This window comes from Gordionus sp. m RMFG-2023, chromosome 4 (assembly GCF_954871325.1).
Source record: "Gordionus sp. m RMFG-2023 chromosome 4, tfGorSpeb1-WG-v2, whole genome shotgun sequence".
Taxonomy (NCBI): Eukaryota; Metazoa; Nematomorpha; class Gordioida; order Chordodea; family Parachordodidae; genus Gordionus; species Gordionus sp. m RMFG-2023.
Genome location: NC_088778.1, coordinates 27,214,443 through 27,234,364, shown reverse-complemented (window position 1 = coordinate 27,234,364; position 19,922 = coordinate 27,214,443). Strand labels below are relative to the sequence as shown.

Genomic DNA, 19,922 nt, shown 5'->3' with positions numbered 1-19,922 from the left:
CAATAACGCATTCATGAATTTGAACACTTGTTCCTTTTTTTCTTTGCAAATTTTAAATGCTAGTCTAATATCATTTTATCAATAAAAGTGTGACACGAACGTAAATGAATTTGTTTTTTTTTCTATTGAAAAAATTTACAGCACTAAGATCAAGCCTTATTCCGAATAAAATCAAGAGAATTCAATTATCTTAACAACAACATTATACATTTTAGTAGATATCTTATGTCAACTATAAATTTTATCGTCTTAATGAAACATTTAGGCAAATTAATTCTTTCTTTATTTAATGTAATGTACGGAACTCAAAGACTTAACTGGTCCCTCGGTTCTTTACTTCCAATTGCCCCAGATTAGGCTTGATCTAAGACTAAGAAATAGTGTAGGCGCCTCTACCAAAATTGGAGTTGGGACCATATAATAATAAATAATACGTAATTATGCCAGGCTTTGCCAAAATATTTTTTATGAATGCGGAACAAATCTAGAAGTAGAAGCCATAACCTGGAACCCCTATTTCAAGATTCTGAGGGCCCGAAACCGGTTCTTGCAAAAGCATAACTAATTATATTTTTTCAAAATGTTTGTGCGATATATTTTAACGGAACCCAGAACTGGGAAACTTTGGAAGGGAATCAAACTTTGGAACAGAATTAAGCCACAACTTGAACTTTGTATAAACCGGAAATCGGAAACACATTTTTTTAAGGAAAAGAAAATTTAAAACCAGAAGTATAACTCTCTTTAGTCTAGTTTCCAAAACTCGAATTATAATAGGAATAAATAGTTTTCACTAATTAAAAAAAAATATTCCTTAGAACTTTCCCCAGTTGGGAAACCTATTATTATTTAATAGTTTTTTCTAACAACAAAAAAAAGAATTTTTTTGTAATGTTTTACTTTTAAAATGAATTCAGCAAACAATAAATATAATTATCATTTAAATAGGATTTTAATGGATTCGGCAATTTAGCGAAAAACGAGACGTTTAAAAATTTCTTCTTTTTTTTCAAAAATAAAAAAATCAAACAATATTTCTATTTTTTTATTTTAAAGTAAATAGATGAGATAATAAAGCATTTTATATAATTTCATTAAGCCCCATCAGCAATTTGGATTAATTGAGTTTTAAAAAATATATAGTTATTTTAGAATAAAAAATTTCTATATAAAGGTATGTATATTATATTAGTAATATATAAAAATATAACAATTTATTCTTCAATCCAGAATTAATGTACGATTGTTGTTGCAAATAGTAAATGTTTTAAAGTGCATTTAGGCTCAATTTTAAACTTTTATTTTTTATTTTACAAATATCAATGCGATTATTATAGTATTTTTCTCTTTATTTTTTAAAAAAAATATTGTTTCAACAAAACATGCTTTCAAATTTTTTTAAATAATAAATGAATTATTCTTACTTTTAATAATGAAGTTCTAAAATATTTGTCCAAAAATTTCCCAAAAATTTATGTTTTTACTCATCATAAATATATTTTATTGAAATATAAGATAAAATAAAAATATTTTTAATTATAATTTTAAATTTAATTTTTATTTTTATTTTTATTATATAAATAAAACTTATTATTTTTTTTATCTAATTAATAAAATATGAAATTGAATTAAATGTTGATAACACTATAAAATAAATTATCCATGTAATTATAATTGCTGTATTATGCAAGATAAAGACTAGTATAAAACATATATATATTTTCAACCTGTAATATTTTAATTTTTAATCTTCCTCGTCTTATATATAAATCATCCATTATTATTAAATGTTACACTTACAATTATTATTAACGATAGCGCACACAAGAAAAAAAATGTTATGATTGAGGAGGTTATTAAATTTTAATTAAAATATATAAAGGTTTACACAAATAAATAATTTTAATCGAGTTTAAGAAGATAAAATTAATTGAGGGAAAAATTATGATAAACTCTTAATCTGATCTGATCTCAATATGTTATATTTTTGTATGTAATCAAAGGTGGAAAAGACTATAAAGAAGAGTTCTGATACAGGGAAGGCGACAATAAATATTATATAAAACAAAAGATTATAATATTTTTTGATTACATAAAAAAAGTATTTTCTTTTCATTATTTTTTTTCTCTCTCTCTTTATTTATATTAATTGTAAAAATAACTCTTGAATACAAAAATTCCCTAGGATAATTAATCATTAAAAAAATTTGAAAAGTATATAATATTTAGGCAAATTTTTTTTTAGTGTAGTATATATTATTAGCGGCAATTTGTTATTTTTTTTTTAAACAATCATTTATTTGGGCACTTTTAAAAAAAATTTTAAAAATTTGAATTTAGCAACACACATCTACCCTATGAATTTCAGACAATTATTTACATGAACATTTAAACTTAATATAATTAAATTTCCATTTTTCCATAGATTTTTTTAATATATATTTAAAATACTCAAAGTAAGAGGGAAAAATTGTCTACAACTCATAAGATGCTCTAAACATGTTGGAATTTGTTCCCGCCATAATTAAATTTTTAATTTTTCAAATTTAAAAGAAAGCGACCAAAAAATGATTTAAAGTTGAAAAAAAATAACACCTTAGAGGAAAAAACACATTGACGCTTAACATATATAATATATTTATTTTTTAAAATTTTCCCGGATTCTGCTTAAAAAAAAGTAAACAAATTTAGTTTTAATATTTATTTGATTGATGGGAACGATGAAACAAAATTCCAGATAAGGATTTTTTCTGGAACCATGAAATTGTGGGCCAAGCACGTTGGTTTTAATGCGTCACCTAAAGATAAATTAGGTGCCTCGGGCAATATAAATACCCCCACCCCATTTTAAAATTGTTTTATTGGTTAAAAAAATTAATTTTTTAAAATAAATATAAACTAGTATTTCTAATTTACTTCACCCCCCCTCCTGTTTTTAACTTTTTTTTTTGGCTCCTGCCCGCTAAATGTTAAATTTTCTTAGCTAGCTCCCATCCAAATGGGCGTTTGCGGGGGTTAGACTTATAGCGTAAGTATTAGAGCACTGCATGGATCTAGTCAAGCCTTATTTTGATTTCATTTTTTTTTATTTGGGTCGGCTTTTTTTTCACAATTTTTTTTTAAATATTATCTTCAGGAAAATTCATCTTTGGTGCTTTTCAATTTTTTTTATCGCTTTCTTTTGGAAAAAAAAAATTGAAGAAACTTTTTTTCCCCTCTATCCAATATTTTTTCTTAAAAAATATTTTTCCAGATCGGATTCGAAAAATTATTATAAGTCGGATTTAAGGATCTTCTAGAAATTCAGTCAGAACCACCGGATAAAAATAAAACCTAGTACCCTTATCTAGATGAACCTTAGTGCCCCTAATCCAAAATTTTGGCCAAAAAATATTACGCAAGCCTGAAGATTTTACTCATAGATGACAGAAAAGTTTAAATATCTGTTGACGAAATCTTCGATATTATTTTAAATAAAATCTTGATTCAACCGCGAGATCTAGCCATTTAAGCAAGGACTACCTTTTTTTACCCTGCATTCACACTGAGCGGCGAATTCATGGCAAAATATAATAATTGTATACATTCATTTTTGTAATACTTCATCACGAACTCGCGCTAACTGTGAAAGCAGGGTAATACATTATTCTTTATATATTTTCTCAATGGACGGGACCTTTAAAAATGTTAACATATAACACCTGTTTTAGAATATTCAGAAGAAAAAAATTATGCTTGATTTATATTATAAAATTTTATTTTTGTTTTCTTTTTAGTTTCTCTCTCCCAGGATGAAATCAATGACTTATAATAATATAATACTACCCATAATTGACGATTTAAGTGTGCACCAATACAAATCAGCTGATGGCAAACCATTTTGTTTTGACCAGCTGATTCGCTTGTATATTTAACGTCGCTTGAAAAGAACCTATCAATGAATCAAGCAATCAGTTCTAGGTAAGTGTTATATAATGAATGGATTAGAAATCTAATTTTTACCCAATATCCCTAAATTTTATTATTAAATATAATCTCTTGATAATGAAGGACAAATAATTTTTTTTTTTTTAAATGGAAGAAGAGTTACTCGTTTAAATAATGGAATTTATGAGAATTTACTTTTATGAGCACTTTCCCCCGCTTTTCGCATATGTATCCATTATCTCTTTCCATCAATAAATCGTAGGTATAGGAACTGAGCTGTATCTTTGAAGCTTTTTTTGGGAGGCAAATTTTAACAAAAAACATGATGATATATTGTTTAGTTTAGCGTTGTAAAAAGCAACTGGTATACAGAGCCGTTTTAAAAGCTTTGACACCCTCCCATCCTCTGGGGCAATAATGAGTCCGTTAAAAAAATATCCCAATTTACCTAAATTTTAAGAAGCGGAAATTTAAATTTTCTAAAAAAAATAAATAGGGAATCCACTAACAACAAAAAAAAGGCAGGAAAATTAAAAATTTATCGAAAATAAGGGAAATCAAAATTTTAATTTTTAACCATACGAAATAAATAAAAATAATTATCATATAGGAAATTAAAAAGGCTTATAATAATATTTTTTATAATTCTAAATTAGATGATTTATGATAGGTATATATTTTGCTCTGAAGGATTAATAACAGTATCTGAGAAGTTATGGTTCTCAGTGAGAACTATAACTTAAAAAATCTTGAATATAAGAATTATGGATTCCGGTAAAAAGACAAGCGCTTAAAAGCAAAATCTTATAAGTGAAATATACTTATATATGGATGCAAGTATAATACAATTTAGGTGCTCCTACAAGTGGAGAGAGAAGAGAGTTATAAAATGCAAATGCTTTATTATAATATGAAATAACTCTCTCTTAAGAAAAATAGAATATTAATTAATTTGTTTTAATAGCATAATAATTATAGGAAAAAAAATAATAATTAATTTTGAAATTTTAACAGGCAGAATTGGGGTATTTATTTGAATGTATTAAGTTTGTCAAAGTATTTGTTCAATAAAACGAATTTTAAAATTTTATATTGAGTGTACTTAATTAAGGGAAGGGAGGTTAAATTTTTTTAAAAATGTTTACTTTTTCCAGGATGGTATATTTTTAAAGGTTATTCAGAGGCACTTACAGTGTTTTGCAGATTTAATTCAAAACTGTTATATTGCTTGTTTTTATTTCAATTTTTTATATTTAAATAACTACTCTGTAATTTGAATATTTAAACAGGAATTATGTTATTAAATAATTAATTTCTTTTTGAATATTGTGTTAATAGAGTTTTCGACTATAATTTAATATTTAGATATATTTGAATATTTAAGTTGTTATATATTATTATATCATGAACTTTGATTCACTTTTAATTTTTTTTTGAATATGCAGCAACGATTATAAAATAAAACAGTTTTTGTTTAAATAATAATATGTATAAATAATAAGAAAACAACTATTACAATTAATTAATTTAACAACAATTCTTCCGACTTTATTCAAAGGGATTTCTGAAATTTACACCAAAAATTATTCCCAAAAAAGTGTTTTATTTTATAATCGTTGCGTAAAATAAAATTATATATATTTTTTAATATTCAAAAAAAAATTAAAAGTGAATCAAAGTTCATGATATAATAATATATTCAAACAACTTAAATATTCAAATATATCAAATATTAAATTATAATAGTGGAAAACTTTATTAACACAATATTCAAAAAGAAGCTAATTATTTAACAACATAATTCCTGTTCAAATATTCAAATTATAGAGTGGTTATATATAAAAAATTGAAATAAATATAAGCAAATATACCATCACCCCCCTTAAAAATTAACTTCCTACATTTTTGGTGTAAATTTCAGAAACCCCTTTGAATAAAGTCGTAAGAATTGTTGTTGAATTAATTAATTGTAATAATTTTTTTTCTTATGATTTATACAAATATTCAAAGTTTCATTTTTATGTAATTTCCCTTGGAACTTTTATTTAGTCTCCCTTACACCACTCAATAAATATATTACGATAACTAAGATCGGAACAAAAACATTTCCATATTTTTTTTAATTAGTTTGTAAAAAAATTATTTAACTCGTAAAATAAGAATATATAACTATGTTTATACAATTTTTTGCAAGTTCAAATAATATTATTTTCAAATGAATTAAAATTATGGAAATGTTTTCCATCAAATCTAGTCAACATTGGATATAACTTAGATTTCTCTTAAATTGATAAGAATATAATATATTTATTTTATAACAATTTTTTTGCGAGTTAAATAATTTTATTTTCAAATATATTTTAAAAAAATATATGGAAATGTCTTCCACCAAATCTGGTCAACATTGTATATAACTTAGATTATTGACTTATAAAGATATGAAATAAAATTTTCATTTTAAGTTAATTAAAAACTAAAAATTATTTGGTTTTATTTTTATCATAAAAATAAAAAATAATATCCATAAAAAAATATATCTGTGAAAAAAATATATGTATTTTTAAATTATGAATATTAATTTTTTTTTAAATAAGATTTTAAAAGAGATTATATTAATTTTTTTTTAATGAGTACTGACTAGGAAAAGAAATGATATTTATAACGGTATAGAGGTCGTAGGTTAAGAAAAATTTATGTTCAAGCTTCAAAATGGCCTAAAATTTTATTAGCGTTATTAATCGCCGAATGAAGATTACCAATAAATCTAAACACAAAGGGAAGGAAAGGGGAGGGAAAGAAAGAAAGACATTTGCTTTGTTTTAAAAATATAAAGAATGTAATAATCATATCATACCTCCTATCCTGATGCTTATGTAAGCTTTTATAATAGCATCTAAAATACTTTCGATTTTTACATTACTTAAGATTATATGAGAAAAATTTTGAATCTCTTAGAAACAATTAAAGTTATATCACCAACAAAAGAAAAGGGATCTAATATTATAATTGATTTGATAAGACCAATGAAATATTATTTGCTCGATGGAAGGAGAGTTCAATAGTGAATTGTTGGGTCAACATTAATAAAATTGGAATGGGGGTAAGGAGGAAATAGTTTTAATTTGGATATTTGCTGATTTTGATTTCCTCTTTTTCTTTAATTTTGATCTGAGGAGATAAGAAGAGGATAGGTTGTAAGCATACGCGTACGCAAGAATTTGGGTCTGGGGGGGGGATAATAAATTTTTTTCAAGAAATATTATTGTTTTTTAAAAATATCAAGCATAAATTTATTAGGACTAATAACTATTTCTAATACACAATTTTAAAAATGTAAATTATAAAAAAATTATATGTAAAGAATCACTTAAATGACCCAAAATAAAAATTTGAATTTTTTGAGCTTTAAAATTTATATATAAAGTATAAAAAATTTAAATGTTATAAATATAAATTAATACACAAAAAGCTTAGGAATAATTGTATTTTGTATGTTATATATTTACAATGTAAAATCCAATCTTCGTTGTGAGCTAATTTTTCAATTATCTCATCCTTGCTTGTTGTCAAATGCCTATGAATATTCAAAAGATCCAAACCTTTCAATCTACTTTCAAAAGTTGTACTTCTTGGTATGTTTTTCAGAGAGCTGCAGGCCTGGCCCCCGGGCTGGACCGTATGGTAGGGCCCGAAATTTTTAAAAATAAACACCCGGGCTGAACCTGAATTTAAAAAAAACATTTAGGCCGGGCCTGAAAATTTTTTTTAAAAAAATATCCTGGCCGGACTGTATATTTTAAAACAGCCTATATTTGAAATCGTTATTATTAGCTATAAAAATCAAAAATAAATATAATTTATTTTAAAAAAATCCGGATCAGGCCTGAAAATTTTATTTTAAAAAAGGCCGGGCCGAGCCTGAAAATTGAGCTTAGCCGTAAAAATCTTTAAAAAAATCCGGGCCGTGCCCTGCAAATGGTACCTCTGCAGGGCTCTGTTATTCTTCTTAAAAAAGAGAATGTTCTCTCATTAGTTTACTATGGGGAAGAGTTGCTAATATATATAAACCCTTTTAATACATTGGGAATATAATCTAAAATGTGGTTGAATTAATGCAGAGCATCCATGGCATTTTTTGGGACTGCATTAACCATAGTTAATCTTATAAACATAGTTATTCAGCTAATAAGGCATCATAAGATCAACAAATATTTTTTTCTATCACCATCTGAAAAAGGTTGGAAAGCTTTTATGGAAATAATATTTGCAGATGAATAAGTGCTGCATAATGAATTAAAAACCATTAATTTATTTGGTTTATAAATGTATTTGTATCTAAGATATACTCTTCTACTGATCCTATATTAATGTTTTCTGTGAGCTTGCCTTGCTGCAAGTCGAGTGAGACAAATATTAAATACGTATAGCTCTGCTTTTGACTTAACAATAACATATAAAACATGAAATTCTTTATAAACATTAGCCCTAATTTCCTTGAATTCTAATAAAATGCTCTCCGCTATTTTCATCTTATTAATCAAGTCAATAATACATAAAATAGTTGTACATTCTAATGAGAAAAAAAATTTGGAATAAGCATTGAATCCAATAATTTGCTTCTAAGGAAAAATTTCTTTCAGGCCATTGTGATATGTCAGTAATAGCAAATAATCGGCTCTTCTAACTACATAAAAGCTGTTACTGCTATGGCGAAAACTCTATCTCGTAGTAAGGTTGCGATTTCTTTCTCCCTGTCGGACAATTTCAGAATAATTATTATTTGACTAAAAATTTAAAAATGATAGATAAATATTAAGCCACTAAAAATTTGAAGTAATATGATAATATTACGCCGGAAAACTTGAAATCGAAATTAATTGATAAACTTAGTTATGAATGTGATAATAAATGTAATTAAATATATATTTAATATGAGATAGGAATAAATATTAACAAATATAAATTAATATGTACTGTGTAAATTTAATTCAAAACACATATTTATTAATTTATTTGAAAATAAAATAATTTGACTTGTAAAAAGTTGTTAAAATAACATATTTATATATTCTTATCAATTTTTACAAGTTAAAATTTTTATTTACAAACGAATTAAAAAATATGGAAATCTTTAATTTAAATCTGCACAACACTCTAAACAAAAATATTTTTGAAAAATATATTCGGCATCTGCATTTTTTGGCTTTAAGGGGGGATTTGTCCCCCTGTCTCCCCCCCCCCCCGCTGCGTACGCCAATGGTTGTAAGGGTATAGTAAATCGTCATTGGTATGTAGAAGTCCAAAATAACTTTTATAAATTTGTTATTATGGGATTAAGTTTTAAAAAAAATTATCATATTAGACATATCTAACCTCTCCGAATGCTTTCAAGGGTTAACATTATTTTCGAACAATTTATGCAATATGTATATATATATATATAAAGGACATCCTTTTCACCTAGAAAGGAATTAATAGTTAACCAGTTTTATGATATAAAATTATAAATAAAACTACCAATATTTATCTCAGACAAAACTAAAATAAATTTAAATTATTTAAAATAATTTATTTGCCACCTACCTGACAATGAAGTTTTAAATATTTTGACTCCATTCGTTTACAAATTTTATTAATCTATAAAGTTGAAAATAGATAAAAAAATAAAAAACTATTAGAGAAAAGGAAATTTAAACCTAATAATAAAATCCATGTATATATATATTTTATCATACATCTGGAAATTTTTAAAGAATATAAATTATATCATTTCAAAAAGTTTATATTTGAAAGATTATACTAAAAAAATTATAGTTGGGACAAGAAAAAATATCTGAGGGAAATCATTTAAAAAAAATGTGTGCAAGTGTTATTTAAAAACAATTTAAATTTCAAAATATTTGTAATGTATACATCAAGGAGTATTGTTGTTATACGGCCCAATGTTATAGCCCAAAAAAAATATTGACCTAAGCCTTGAGATTTCGCTAATAGATGTCAAACCTTTGTGCCATCTAGCAAGATCTTTAGTCTTGCCTTATATTTTTCTGGTAAAAATATTTAGTTAGCCGTTTTTAAAAATCATCTCAAATCGAGCCGTAACAGCACTAATCAGGGGCGACGCTATGGTATAGTAAAAGGTTCAAATGTATTAAGAAATATAATATTTAAAACAATTCGGGATTGCGAAACACAAGTAAAGGGTGTCTTAACAATAATTTTAAGTTTAACTATTATAAAATTATAAAATTTGTTATGGATCTACAGAAATTGCTTAGAGTGTAAATATGTTAAAAACACTCTACAAAATGCTCGTTTTTTTAAATATAATGCCAATGTAATATAAGCGTGTGAAGACCACTGATGTTCTGTTAAAATATATTTTAACACTCTCCTTTGATACAATAACGTTCGTTGCTACATTAAATATTTTTAAAAAATATATAATCTTATTGTTACCGGGGCTCATTTTGAGCCGATTTATAAAAACGGCTAACTAAATAATTTATTAAGAAAAATAGTATGCAAACCTTGCTCCTAGGTGACACAAAGGGTTGAATATCTATTAACGAAATCTCGAGGCCTAGACAATAATTTTCTGGTTAAAATATTAAGTTAGCCGTTTTTAAATCCGGCTTAAATCGAGCCGTTTAACAACACTAGTTACCGACCCATGTTTTTGTCTACATTTAGAAATTTTTTTAGAAACCATTTTCTATATTCTAAGGTTAAAGATGTATGTATGTATATCGTTGAACGTCATTAATTTTTTTAAAAAATCTTTTATTAAAATATTAGAGAACGTCATAATTTTATATATAATTTTTATCGATAAGTATGTGTATCAAAAAGTTAGTCATGGATTTGAATCCATCGAGAATCAGGGTTTTTTCTTGAAGCCAACTTAGTGACCAACCCGCTACGCGGTATGGTAATATAGAACATAGTAAACAACCGCGTGATTCCGGTAATATATATTAAAATAAAAGTGGGCCTTATTGCATTTTAGGCAAAAATATAATTCATAAACTTTCTAACGAAAAAAAAAACGAGGTATTTTTTTAATATAAAAACTAAAAGGTGTTCTTAAAATATAATTATAGAAAATTTAAAAAAAATTTAACATACGATTTGATCAAAATTTAAAACTTCTAAAAGTTTCTTATTAAATTTTCGCTAATTTTTAAACCAGATTTAGGGCACAGTTTTGATAAAATTCGGTTCGCTATTTAGCAAATTTCTAGATGGTTGCACCTTAAATCTTGTAATTAGGATTATTAATATTGTTATATTAATAGATATTTAATTTTTTAAAGCTAAACCATCATAATTCATTAATTTTTTATGATATTTATAATCAATCTTTAACAAGGAAGGTATATTGGAGGTTTTTTTTTTAAAAAAAAGAGAAAGGGTTTAGATAGATTCAGTAATATAGTATAATATAAAAATGAAATAAATTATTCCTATTTTTAATAAATTATTCCTATTTTTAATAAATTATTCATCGAAAGGTAATAATTAATTAAATTAAGAATATAAAATATTGAAAAAAGGCACAAATTTATCATTTTATAAATATTTACATACGTATTTGAAATAGTTGAAACCTAAATAAACAAGAATAAATATATTAATAAGAGAAATAGATTTTTTTTCCTCTTCTTCTTTTATTTCAAGGTATATATTAGAAAATTTAATTAGATATTATTTTTTTTCTATTTAAAAAGTAGTCGATTAAATGTAAAGGTTGCGGTTCAAAGTACAAAGTCGGTTCCATAAAATAGGCCGAACCCGACCGGTCTTACAGATGTTCTTTTTCGGCCAATTTTTTATTATTAAAAAATTTTATTTTTATTTTACTCGGGATAATTTTTTTCCCTTTCTTCGTAAAAAAAATAAATTCGTCGAAAAGAATTTTTCATATCATATACTAGGCAGACCTTGTTTTTTTAGTAAGATCCAGTGCCCGCTATCGCGGTGGTGGGCATGATATAATAATTTCATTAGAATATATGGGGGTCGGGTTGTTTGAATCAATAGTCCCTCTCCCAACCCTTTTTTTTAAATACAATTTTTATATAACAACTCCCACCCCACCCCACCCCACCCCCTTCCTTTCGATCCTTAATTATTTATAAATATAAAATAAAATCTAGTCATGGGCAGGGGTAGATATTTTTGGAATATGATTTTCAAATTATTTATATAATATGTATATATATAATATTCGCAAAATATGTTTTAAAGAAACGAAATTCTAGACCAGAACAGTACTGATTCGATTGCTATCTGTCAGCATCTTGAAAACATGGAGGTAATATGCTTAGATTATCTCTTCTCTTAGGAGCATACTTTTACCCCCTGCAATAAAATAACTTAGAAATAAGTTACAAATTATTGATAAAATACATGTAAATTTTAATTGTGGTAAGAGGCATACAGTTAGTGAATTCGCACAGATTTCTGTTAAACAATTAGTACCATATGGTTATATTTATTATGATTTAAACTTTATTTAGTCTATAAAATGAATATTTTGTATTTCATTGAATTAAATTTGGTGGCTTAGCAACTAATGAAACGTTTTAATTGTGTAATTCAAACATATTTTTTTTTCTTACACTAAAAGGGTTATATGAAATGACATGTTTAAACTTTGGCGCAATTAGATTAAATTTCGATCTAATTAAGGATTAATTAAAGTCAAATGTCATTATAAACCGTTAAAATATCTAAGATATTATTTTTAAAAAAATGTTTTTCTTGAAAAAAAATAAAACCCAAATATATATATAATTTTTGAAAAATATGGAATCTAGCCAAATTTCTTCTTCAAATAGGAAATCTAAAAATAATCCAATAAATGGTAGGGAAAGATTCAACCAAAAGCCTTTCTTTCTTTTACGAAAATCAGGGATACGCCACGTGTCATTTCTCACTTGCATAATTGTAAATTTATTTATAAAATGTTAAAAACGATACAGAAAATTAAAATTTGAAACTTTTTACTTAAAATTTATTAACTATCTTCATTATATCTTTCTTTTCTTTTAACTTATGACTTGTTGTAGGAAAAAAATTTATTTTAGACTTACTCGATTTATTAGTAATAAAGATTAACCATCCCAACAATTCACAGCCGAAATGTGATGAATAAGATTTTAAAAAAAATAGTAATAGAACTAGACTAAAACAACAAGGGGAGAGTCTATGCGTAGCGAGCTACAAGGAGATAGAGTACACTAGTTAGATCTTAACTATTTATGGAAATAAGAAGATAGGGTCGGATTGAACTCAGACCTTGAAAAAAGAGTAGCCCCACTCACCCAGAATTTAGTACAGTTAGCCCATATTCGTGGCGAAGTATATAAAATTTGCGAGAAAGAATACAAGAAAGTAGCATATTTTGTAGACGCCACGAATTCATGCTAAAGTGTGAATGCAGGGTTATGGAACGGCTAAGCCGGTCCTTTTTAAATATTCGATTCATGACTCTAATATAAAATACGCCCTTTAATTTTTAATCATATCGTCTCTTATAAAGAAAATAATGATTAATAACTTTCACTAGTAGATTCCATTCTTGAAGCTACATTAACAGCATCTCCAAATAAACAATATCTAGGCATCTTAACTCCAACGACTCCAGCCACTACTGAACCTTAAAAATATTTTTTGTAAAAATATACATTTAAATAATCATTATTTTTTTTTAATCATTGATTAACCTTATTTAGTTGTTTTGAAAATGTGTTTAGTAAATCTAATATTTTTAAATATACAATAAAATAAACGTTTAAGGCATTACCAGTATTAATGCCTATTCTGATTTCAACATATTTTGACTTTTTATGGGGCATCTCGATTGTGTGGCACAGGGAGTTTAGATCGAGAGCTAATAAACAGATCTCTTCCACGTGGCGAGTCCCATTCCTTCTGGGAAGTCCACTGCATGTCATATAGGCATCTCCTATAGTTTCAACTTTGTAAACATCATAATAGTCTAAGCGCTTGTCGAAGAAGGTATATAAATGATGGAGAAGATTTAAAACCTGGTATATAATAAAGAATAAAATTACTTATATGTTGGCGTAGACAAGAGGGGGGGGGGTTAGGGTTTAATTCCCTATAACCCACTATTTTTTATTTCAAAACAATTATTTATAAGTTAGTAATATATTTTATTTATATTGTATAAATTAGATATTTATAAATATAATTTATATTGCTAAATAAATTAGATTTATAAATATAATTTGAATTGTTAAATATCTAATGAATAAACTGAAAAGAACAAGCAGCATCTATATTTATAAAGATCATAGAATCAATCATAAGATTCAAAAATATTTTTAATTGGGGAAAAACTTCAATGTATTTAAGCGTAACTGACTTTTGAATCGTAATTTTAAAATTCGATATTCAAGACTCGGCCGAAGGCATGTCGTAATTTTTATTTGACTTATAACTAGTTTTTATTTATTGATTTAAAAAAATTTATGATAAATTAGTAGATATTAATCATGCCTTACATTGTTCATTGCTTCTATGATTTCCCTTCTAACATGATGTCAATCTTGACAATTTATTTTTATTTTTCCAATGATGTTTTTTGTATTAAAAACTATCTTCAAACGGGTTAAAGAACTAAAAAGTTTGAAATAAGCACTAGTTATTGACATAAAGATAATATTATTTTATCTTTAAGGCGTGATATCATAGTTTGCATTTTCTTAGTAATTCAGTTATTTTTTTTGTGGGCTAATTGGTGGAAGAATTAATGCTATAAATATTAAGGCAAATAGCTAACTTCTATATTCTCCGTTCGGACATGATGCTAATTTTTACAATTTTTTATTTTTTGCCAATAATTCTTTTCCCCTTTAAAATATCTACCACGAATAAAACAATAAAATGCTCTAATAAAGCTTCACCTAATGGTTTGGTATAAGTTTCAGACTTTTTATTTTATGGAATTAAAAGTACTAATCAAACATTTCCATTCTATCATAATTCCAATTTTTTTCTTCCTATTGTCAAACGTATTAAATTAATTTACAATTGATTGAATAACATTTTCAGGAAAATGCTTTCAGTCGCTTTTTATTCGTAAGTTTGGCCAACTATTTGTTGATAATTACATTCATGTTGGCTACTCTACTATACTGGTTAAAATCGAACACTTATAAATTACAAAATATTGGCATATTTTAGAATTAATATATTTTCAGCCAAATTTAAGGGAGATGATATAAAGATAACCATTTAAATATCAACAATATATAATAATTTTTTATAGGAGGGACCCTGTCGAAGGCAGGTCAAAACGAGGTTTGTATTCAATGTCCCGAAAAAATTTTTAAGCCTCTCCTATGGATAAATCATTGGCTAACTTTTGAGCTACTAAGCTGACACATTTGTACTAGGGTTCAAGCTAATCAGGTGACAAAATTAAATGGTCGTCTTCATACGTTCGACGATCAGATTTGAATCATAGACCTAATTTTTGAGTTATACTAATCTGACACATTTATAATAGATTTCAACCTAATCAGGTGATACTGGTCATCTCATACGTTCAACAATCAGATTTGAATCAGATGCCTAACTTTTGAGCTACTAATCTGACATACTTATACTGGTTTCAACCTAATCAGGTGATAAAATTAGATGGCCGTCATCATACGCTAGACGATCAGATTTGAATAAGATGCCTAACTTTTGAGCTACTAATCATATTTACACTGCTTTCAACCTAATCAGGTGATAAATTTAAATGGTCGTCTAACATTTACAAAAGGTTTCAACTTAATTCAGGTGATAAAATTAAATGGTGATCTCTATACGTTAGTGTGGGGGATTCTATAATTTCTCATTAGACCATTAGCTAAAGAATATTATTTTCATTACATTTTTCTTTAAATAAAAATAATGTATAAATTGTATATTAATGAATACGAAAATGGATATTAAAAATTAAAAATATTTATTTTATTTTAAATTTTATTTTTGCAATCTTATTTTTCTTTAGCAATAAATTTTAATTTATATATTTTTTTCATGAAAACAAAAAATAGTATTTATAAGTGTATGATTCGTGGAAAAAATAATTAGATATTATAGCTGATTTCGAATCACACACACAAAGTATAATATTATTTATGCCAAAATTGTATCTATTAAAATTACGATATTCTTCTTTTTATAAATAATTTATTCTACCTAAGACCTCGTCAAATATTTATTAGATGATGAGCAATATACATATATATCGCAGATCAATAACAAGCGATTATTTATTGTATTGCTCCAATATAAACATTTCCTCTTACTCGTTTATATTTTATATAAATTAAAAAAAAAAATTAACATTCATGCATGCATAAGAGGCCCCGAATTAGAATTTTATTTCCTAATCGATTCAAAGTTATGTTTAACAAAATTTCGCATTTGAATATAAGTTGTCGGTAGGAAAATAGGGTTTAAATCATAACCCCTAAATAGTTAAACAATTTAACTTAAGTAGTTCGAATGAGATGGGTGTTTAATTTTGAAAAAAATAACATTTTTTTTTCTCTCACATTTGTTCTATTTTAACTTTTGATTCTTGGATTTATTTCTTAAATCGTAATCGAGGAAATGTCTATTTGTTTATATATGATCATACTTTGAATATAACAAGAAATCATATTTTATTCATAAAAAATGAATAACTTTTGGTATTTTGGTCTAAACCAGATATTATAATAAGTCAACTTATTTTATCTTTCATTTATTTTTTAAAGTGAAAACTAAATAATTAAGGTATCAAGAATTATATTATAATGGGTGATTTTTTAAATTTGCTAATGCAGGCTAAAATGTATTTAAATCGTACAAATAATCAAATACGCTTTGGTGAGATGCTGGAAATACGTTTTAGGTGTGACCAAAATGTTAGATTTTATAATATAGACTCACTTGTAAGGGTGTGCATTGAGCGGAGATGGCAGTGAACCCCACTATATCATTAAACATGATGGTAACCGAATCGTAAAACTCTGGACTTATCGAATGACCTTTCAGCAAACCATCAGAAACATGTCTAGGTAGGATTTTATGAAGCAGCTCAAGACTGCGGCCTAAATTATCTGTCACCCGTTTTCTGTTCAGGTTTATGAGCTTGCATATGATATTGTATTCTTGGTTAAGTCTAATCACATTCCGGTGCAACATGAAGTAGTTTAAATATAACAGTGCGACAGACATGATGGCGTATAAAATGGCGTTGTAAAATGACGCAGTATGGCAAGAGTTCCTATAAAACCAGAATGCCGTTGGATAGATGAAATTTTTGGAGCTATTTAGTATGCACCCATCTTGCCGGTGATTTTTCATATTTTCACATATGGGAGTGGTGTATGTTCGATTGGGAAGATTCACGTGAGCTAATTTTTTTAAAGGATAATAAAAAAAAATTTTTTTTATATAACAAATTACATTAAATTATCATAATTACTTAGAAGTGCGAAGTCGTCTATTCTGATATAGGAAAACTTTTCTATCATTCGTTGATTTTTTCTATGCAAATATATAAGGTATATTTAAATATGAATTAGTTGGGGAAGTGAAGGGGGGTACGATGGTTGACCCATCCCTGAAATTCGTGATTTTGGTTGATTTTTAAAAACAGCTTGATTAAAATTTACTCTAAGATTTTGCTTATGGATGGCAGAAAGATTTAGAGGACCTCTATTTGCCCACTCTCGTGACTTACATAATAATATTTTGGCTAAAATCTTTATCGGGCCGTTTATAAAAATTGACCCAAATCGGGACGTTTAACAAAACTACCGGGGATTCTAATGCCAATAACATTAATTTTGATTGACTCATTACATGAAGTTATTTATATATAACGGGTGTTATGTGCAATTAGATATCAATACCTAATTATTGGAAGGCAAAAAATTTACTAATTATATCTTTCTTTTAAATTATTTTTTAAGAATATTAAAAAATATATATATAGGGAGATTTAAATTTAAATTTTTAAATTATACCTAAAATTCCCAAATCTTTTCTGTAAAAAAGATCTTTTATAATTCAATTTTATGATCTTCTAAAAAATTTTCAAAATTTTGATCAAGATAAATCTTCAAAATGATCTTATTAAATATATTTTAAACTAAAGGTTGTTGGAGGTGTAAAATGTTTTTTTGGCGCGATCCGAAATAATTTTTTTTTCCCTTACCCCATAAAAATAATTTTCTACATTGTCCAGCTCCGCTCTTGATAATTTTTTATAAAAAAAAAATTACACAAATTAGTATAATTTTAAGATTAAAAAAAAAGGCTCCTTCAGAAGGAAAAATCTTTTGTCCAAGCCCGGTTTAGCCCCCCAACCTCTACTAGATCGTGAATTAAAACACACATCATCTTTTCAGATTTTATTTAGAAGCTATGCCTTGTTCAATCAACTCTATTTCAGTTCACTTAGACCTTGAAATATATTTAATGTAGATATACGATTTTTTTAAAAACGAAAAATGGAGGTTAGCATTGCAGCAGCGTTATATAAATGAAATAAGTTTCTAGATTCGTCGCTGTTTGGTAATGTGTGGTTTAATTCAATTGTAAATGCTTACAAATTAAACGATTAATAACAACACAACTGTATAAATAATTACTTCAGCTTAAAATTTATTGAGCTTCTTTTACTGCAAAAATAAAGAAATTATATAGATTTTTTCGCATGAGGATATTCGAAATGTCTCAATTTAAAATCATTTATAAGAAGCGATTTGAAAACATCTGATCATACCAGAATGTCTTCAACATGAGTGGAGTACTTGCCCAATAATTTTGCTCTGAACTTTTAAACTAGTCTTATAAAAAAAAATACACAAAAGTTTATGGCGAAATTGTCAGAAACTCATATGATAGGTGTAGGTATACTCTACATATGTTTAAAATATATTTCCGGTAAAAATAGAAATTTTTTTTCGGATGTAAAAATCTCCTTAGAAAGGGATTTAAAATTGTAAACCAAATATCCTCATTTTAAGGATTTCGGAGATGAACTATATCCCGAATAAACTTATCCAAATAATAGCTAAGGTTAACAATGATTTTATTTAACTTAGCGAATTTATTAACCACTGTTTAAATAAAAACACTCACAAATATTTGATAAATGCTTTTGTCATTAATTAGGCCATTAAAAGTTGTTAATATATAATAAATAATTACATAAATATTTAAACTTTATTTTTTTGATTTTTATTGGACATAATTTATGATTAATATCTCATTTAAGGATTATCACGGCTTACAGTGCATTTATATACATATATATATTATATTACAATTAGAGATCTGCAAAGTTAGGCCCAACCCGTACCCGGCCGGCCCGAACGGACGGGCTGGACTCGGGCCTAATTTTATTTAAAATAATTGGGTTGGGCCGGGCCGATTATTTTTATAAAAAAATTCGGGCCGGGTCGGGTCGGACTTTGGAAATTTTTTTAAATATATCTAAATTTATTAATTTTATATTGAATTTTTTATGTAAAATAAAAATATTTTATTTTATTTATTGAAACTAAACGACATATAACATATGTCTTTTATTTTGAATAATTATAAAAATTGATTTCTACATTTAAATAAATTCGGGCCGGCAAAACTTTTTAAAAAAAATTTCAGGTTCGGGCCGGGCCGGCAAAACTTTTTTAAAAAAATTTCGGGCTAGGCCGGGCTTGAAAAATTAGGCCCGATGCAGATCACTAATTACAATGTCAGTTTTATAGTTACAATTTCAAAACAAAGACATTTTAAATTCAAAAATTTATGAGGTATACTTACAAACACACCAAATTAATTGGTACGTGGTATATAGATTTAGATCAGATATAATTATTAATTCTACCAGATAGAAGATAAATTTTTTTTTTATAAAATTTGTCATATTGTTTATTTATTTAAATAAGGAATAATGGCGAAAAATATTT

General features: G+C 26.2%; 1 protein-coding gene across 1 annotated transcript in view; it reads right to left on the bottom strand.

Moving 5' to 3' along the window:
* The window catches only part of LOC135928194 (receptor-type guanylate cyclase gcy-22-like), a 28,963-nt gene that overhangs the window by 727 nt on the left and 8,314 nt on the right, over positions 1-19,922 (bottom strand). Inside the window, exons 2-6 of the mRNA XM_065464578.1 lie at positions 17,429-17,490; positions 16,891-17,357; positions 13,739-13,982; positions 13,493-13,591; positions 4,123-4,217 (exon numbers count right to left, since the gene is read on the bottom strand). Coding sequence (XP_065320650.1) covers positions 4,123-4,217; positions 13,493-13,591; positions 13,739-13,982; positions 16,891-17,357; positions 17,429-17,490 — 967 coding nt within the window. The remainder of the gene's footprint in view (positions 1-4,122; positions 4,218-13,492; positions 13,592-13,738; positions 13,983-16,890; positions 17,358-17,428; positions 17,491-19,922) is intronic.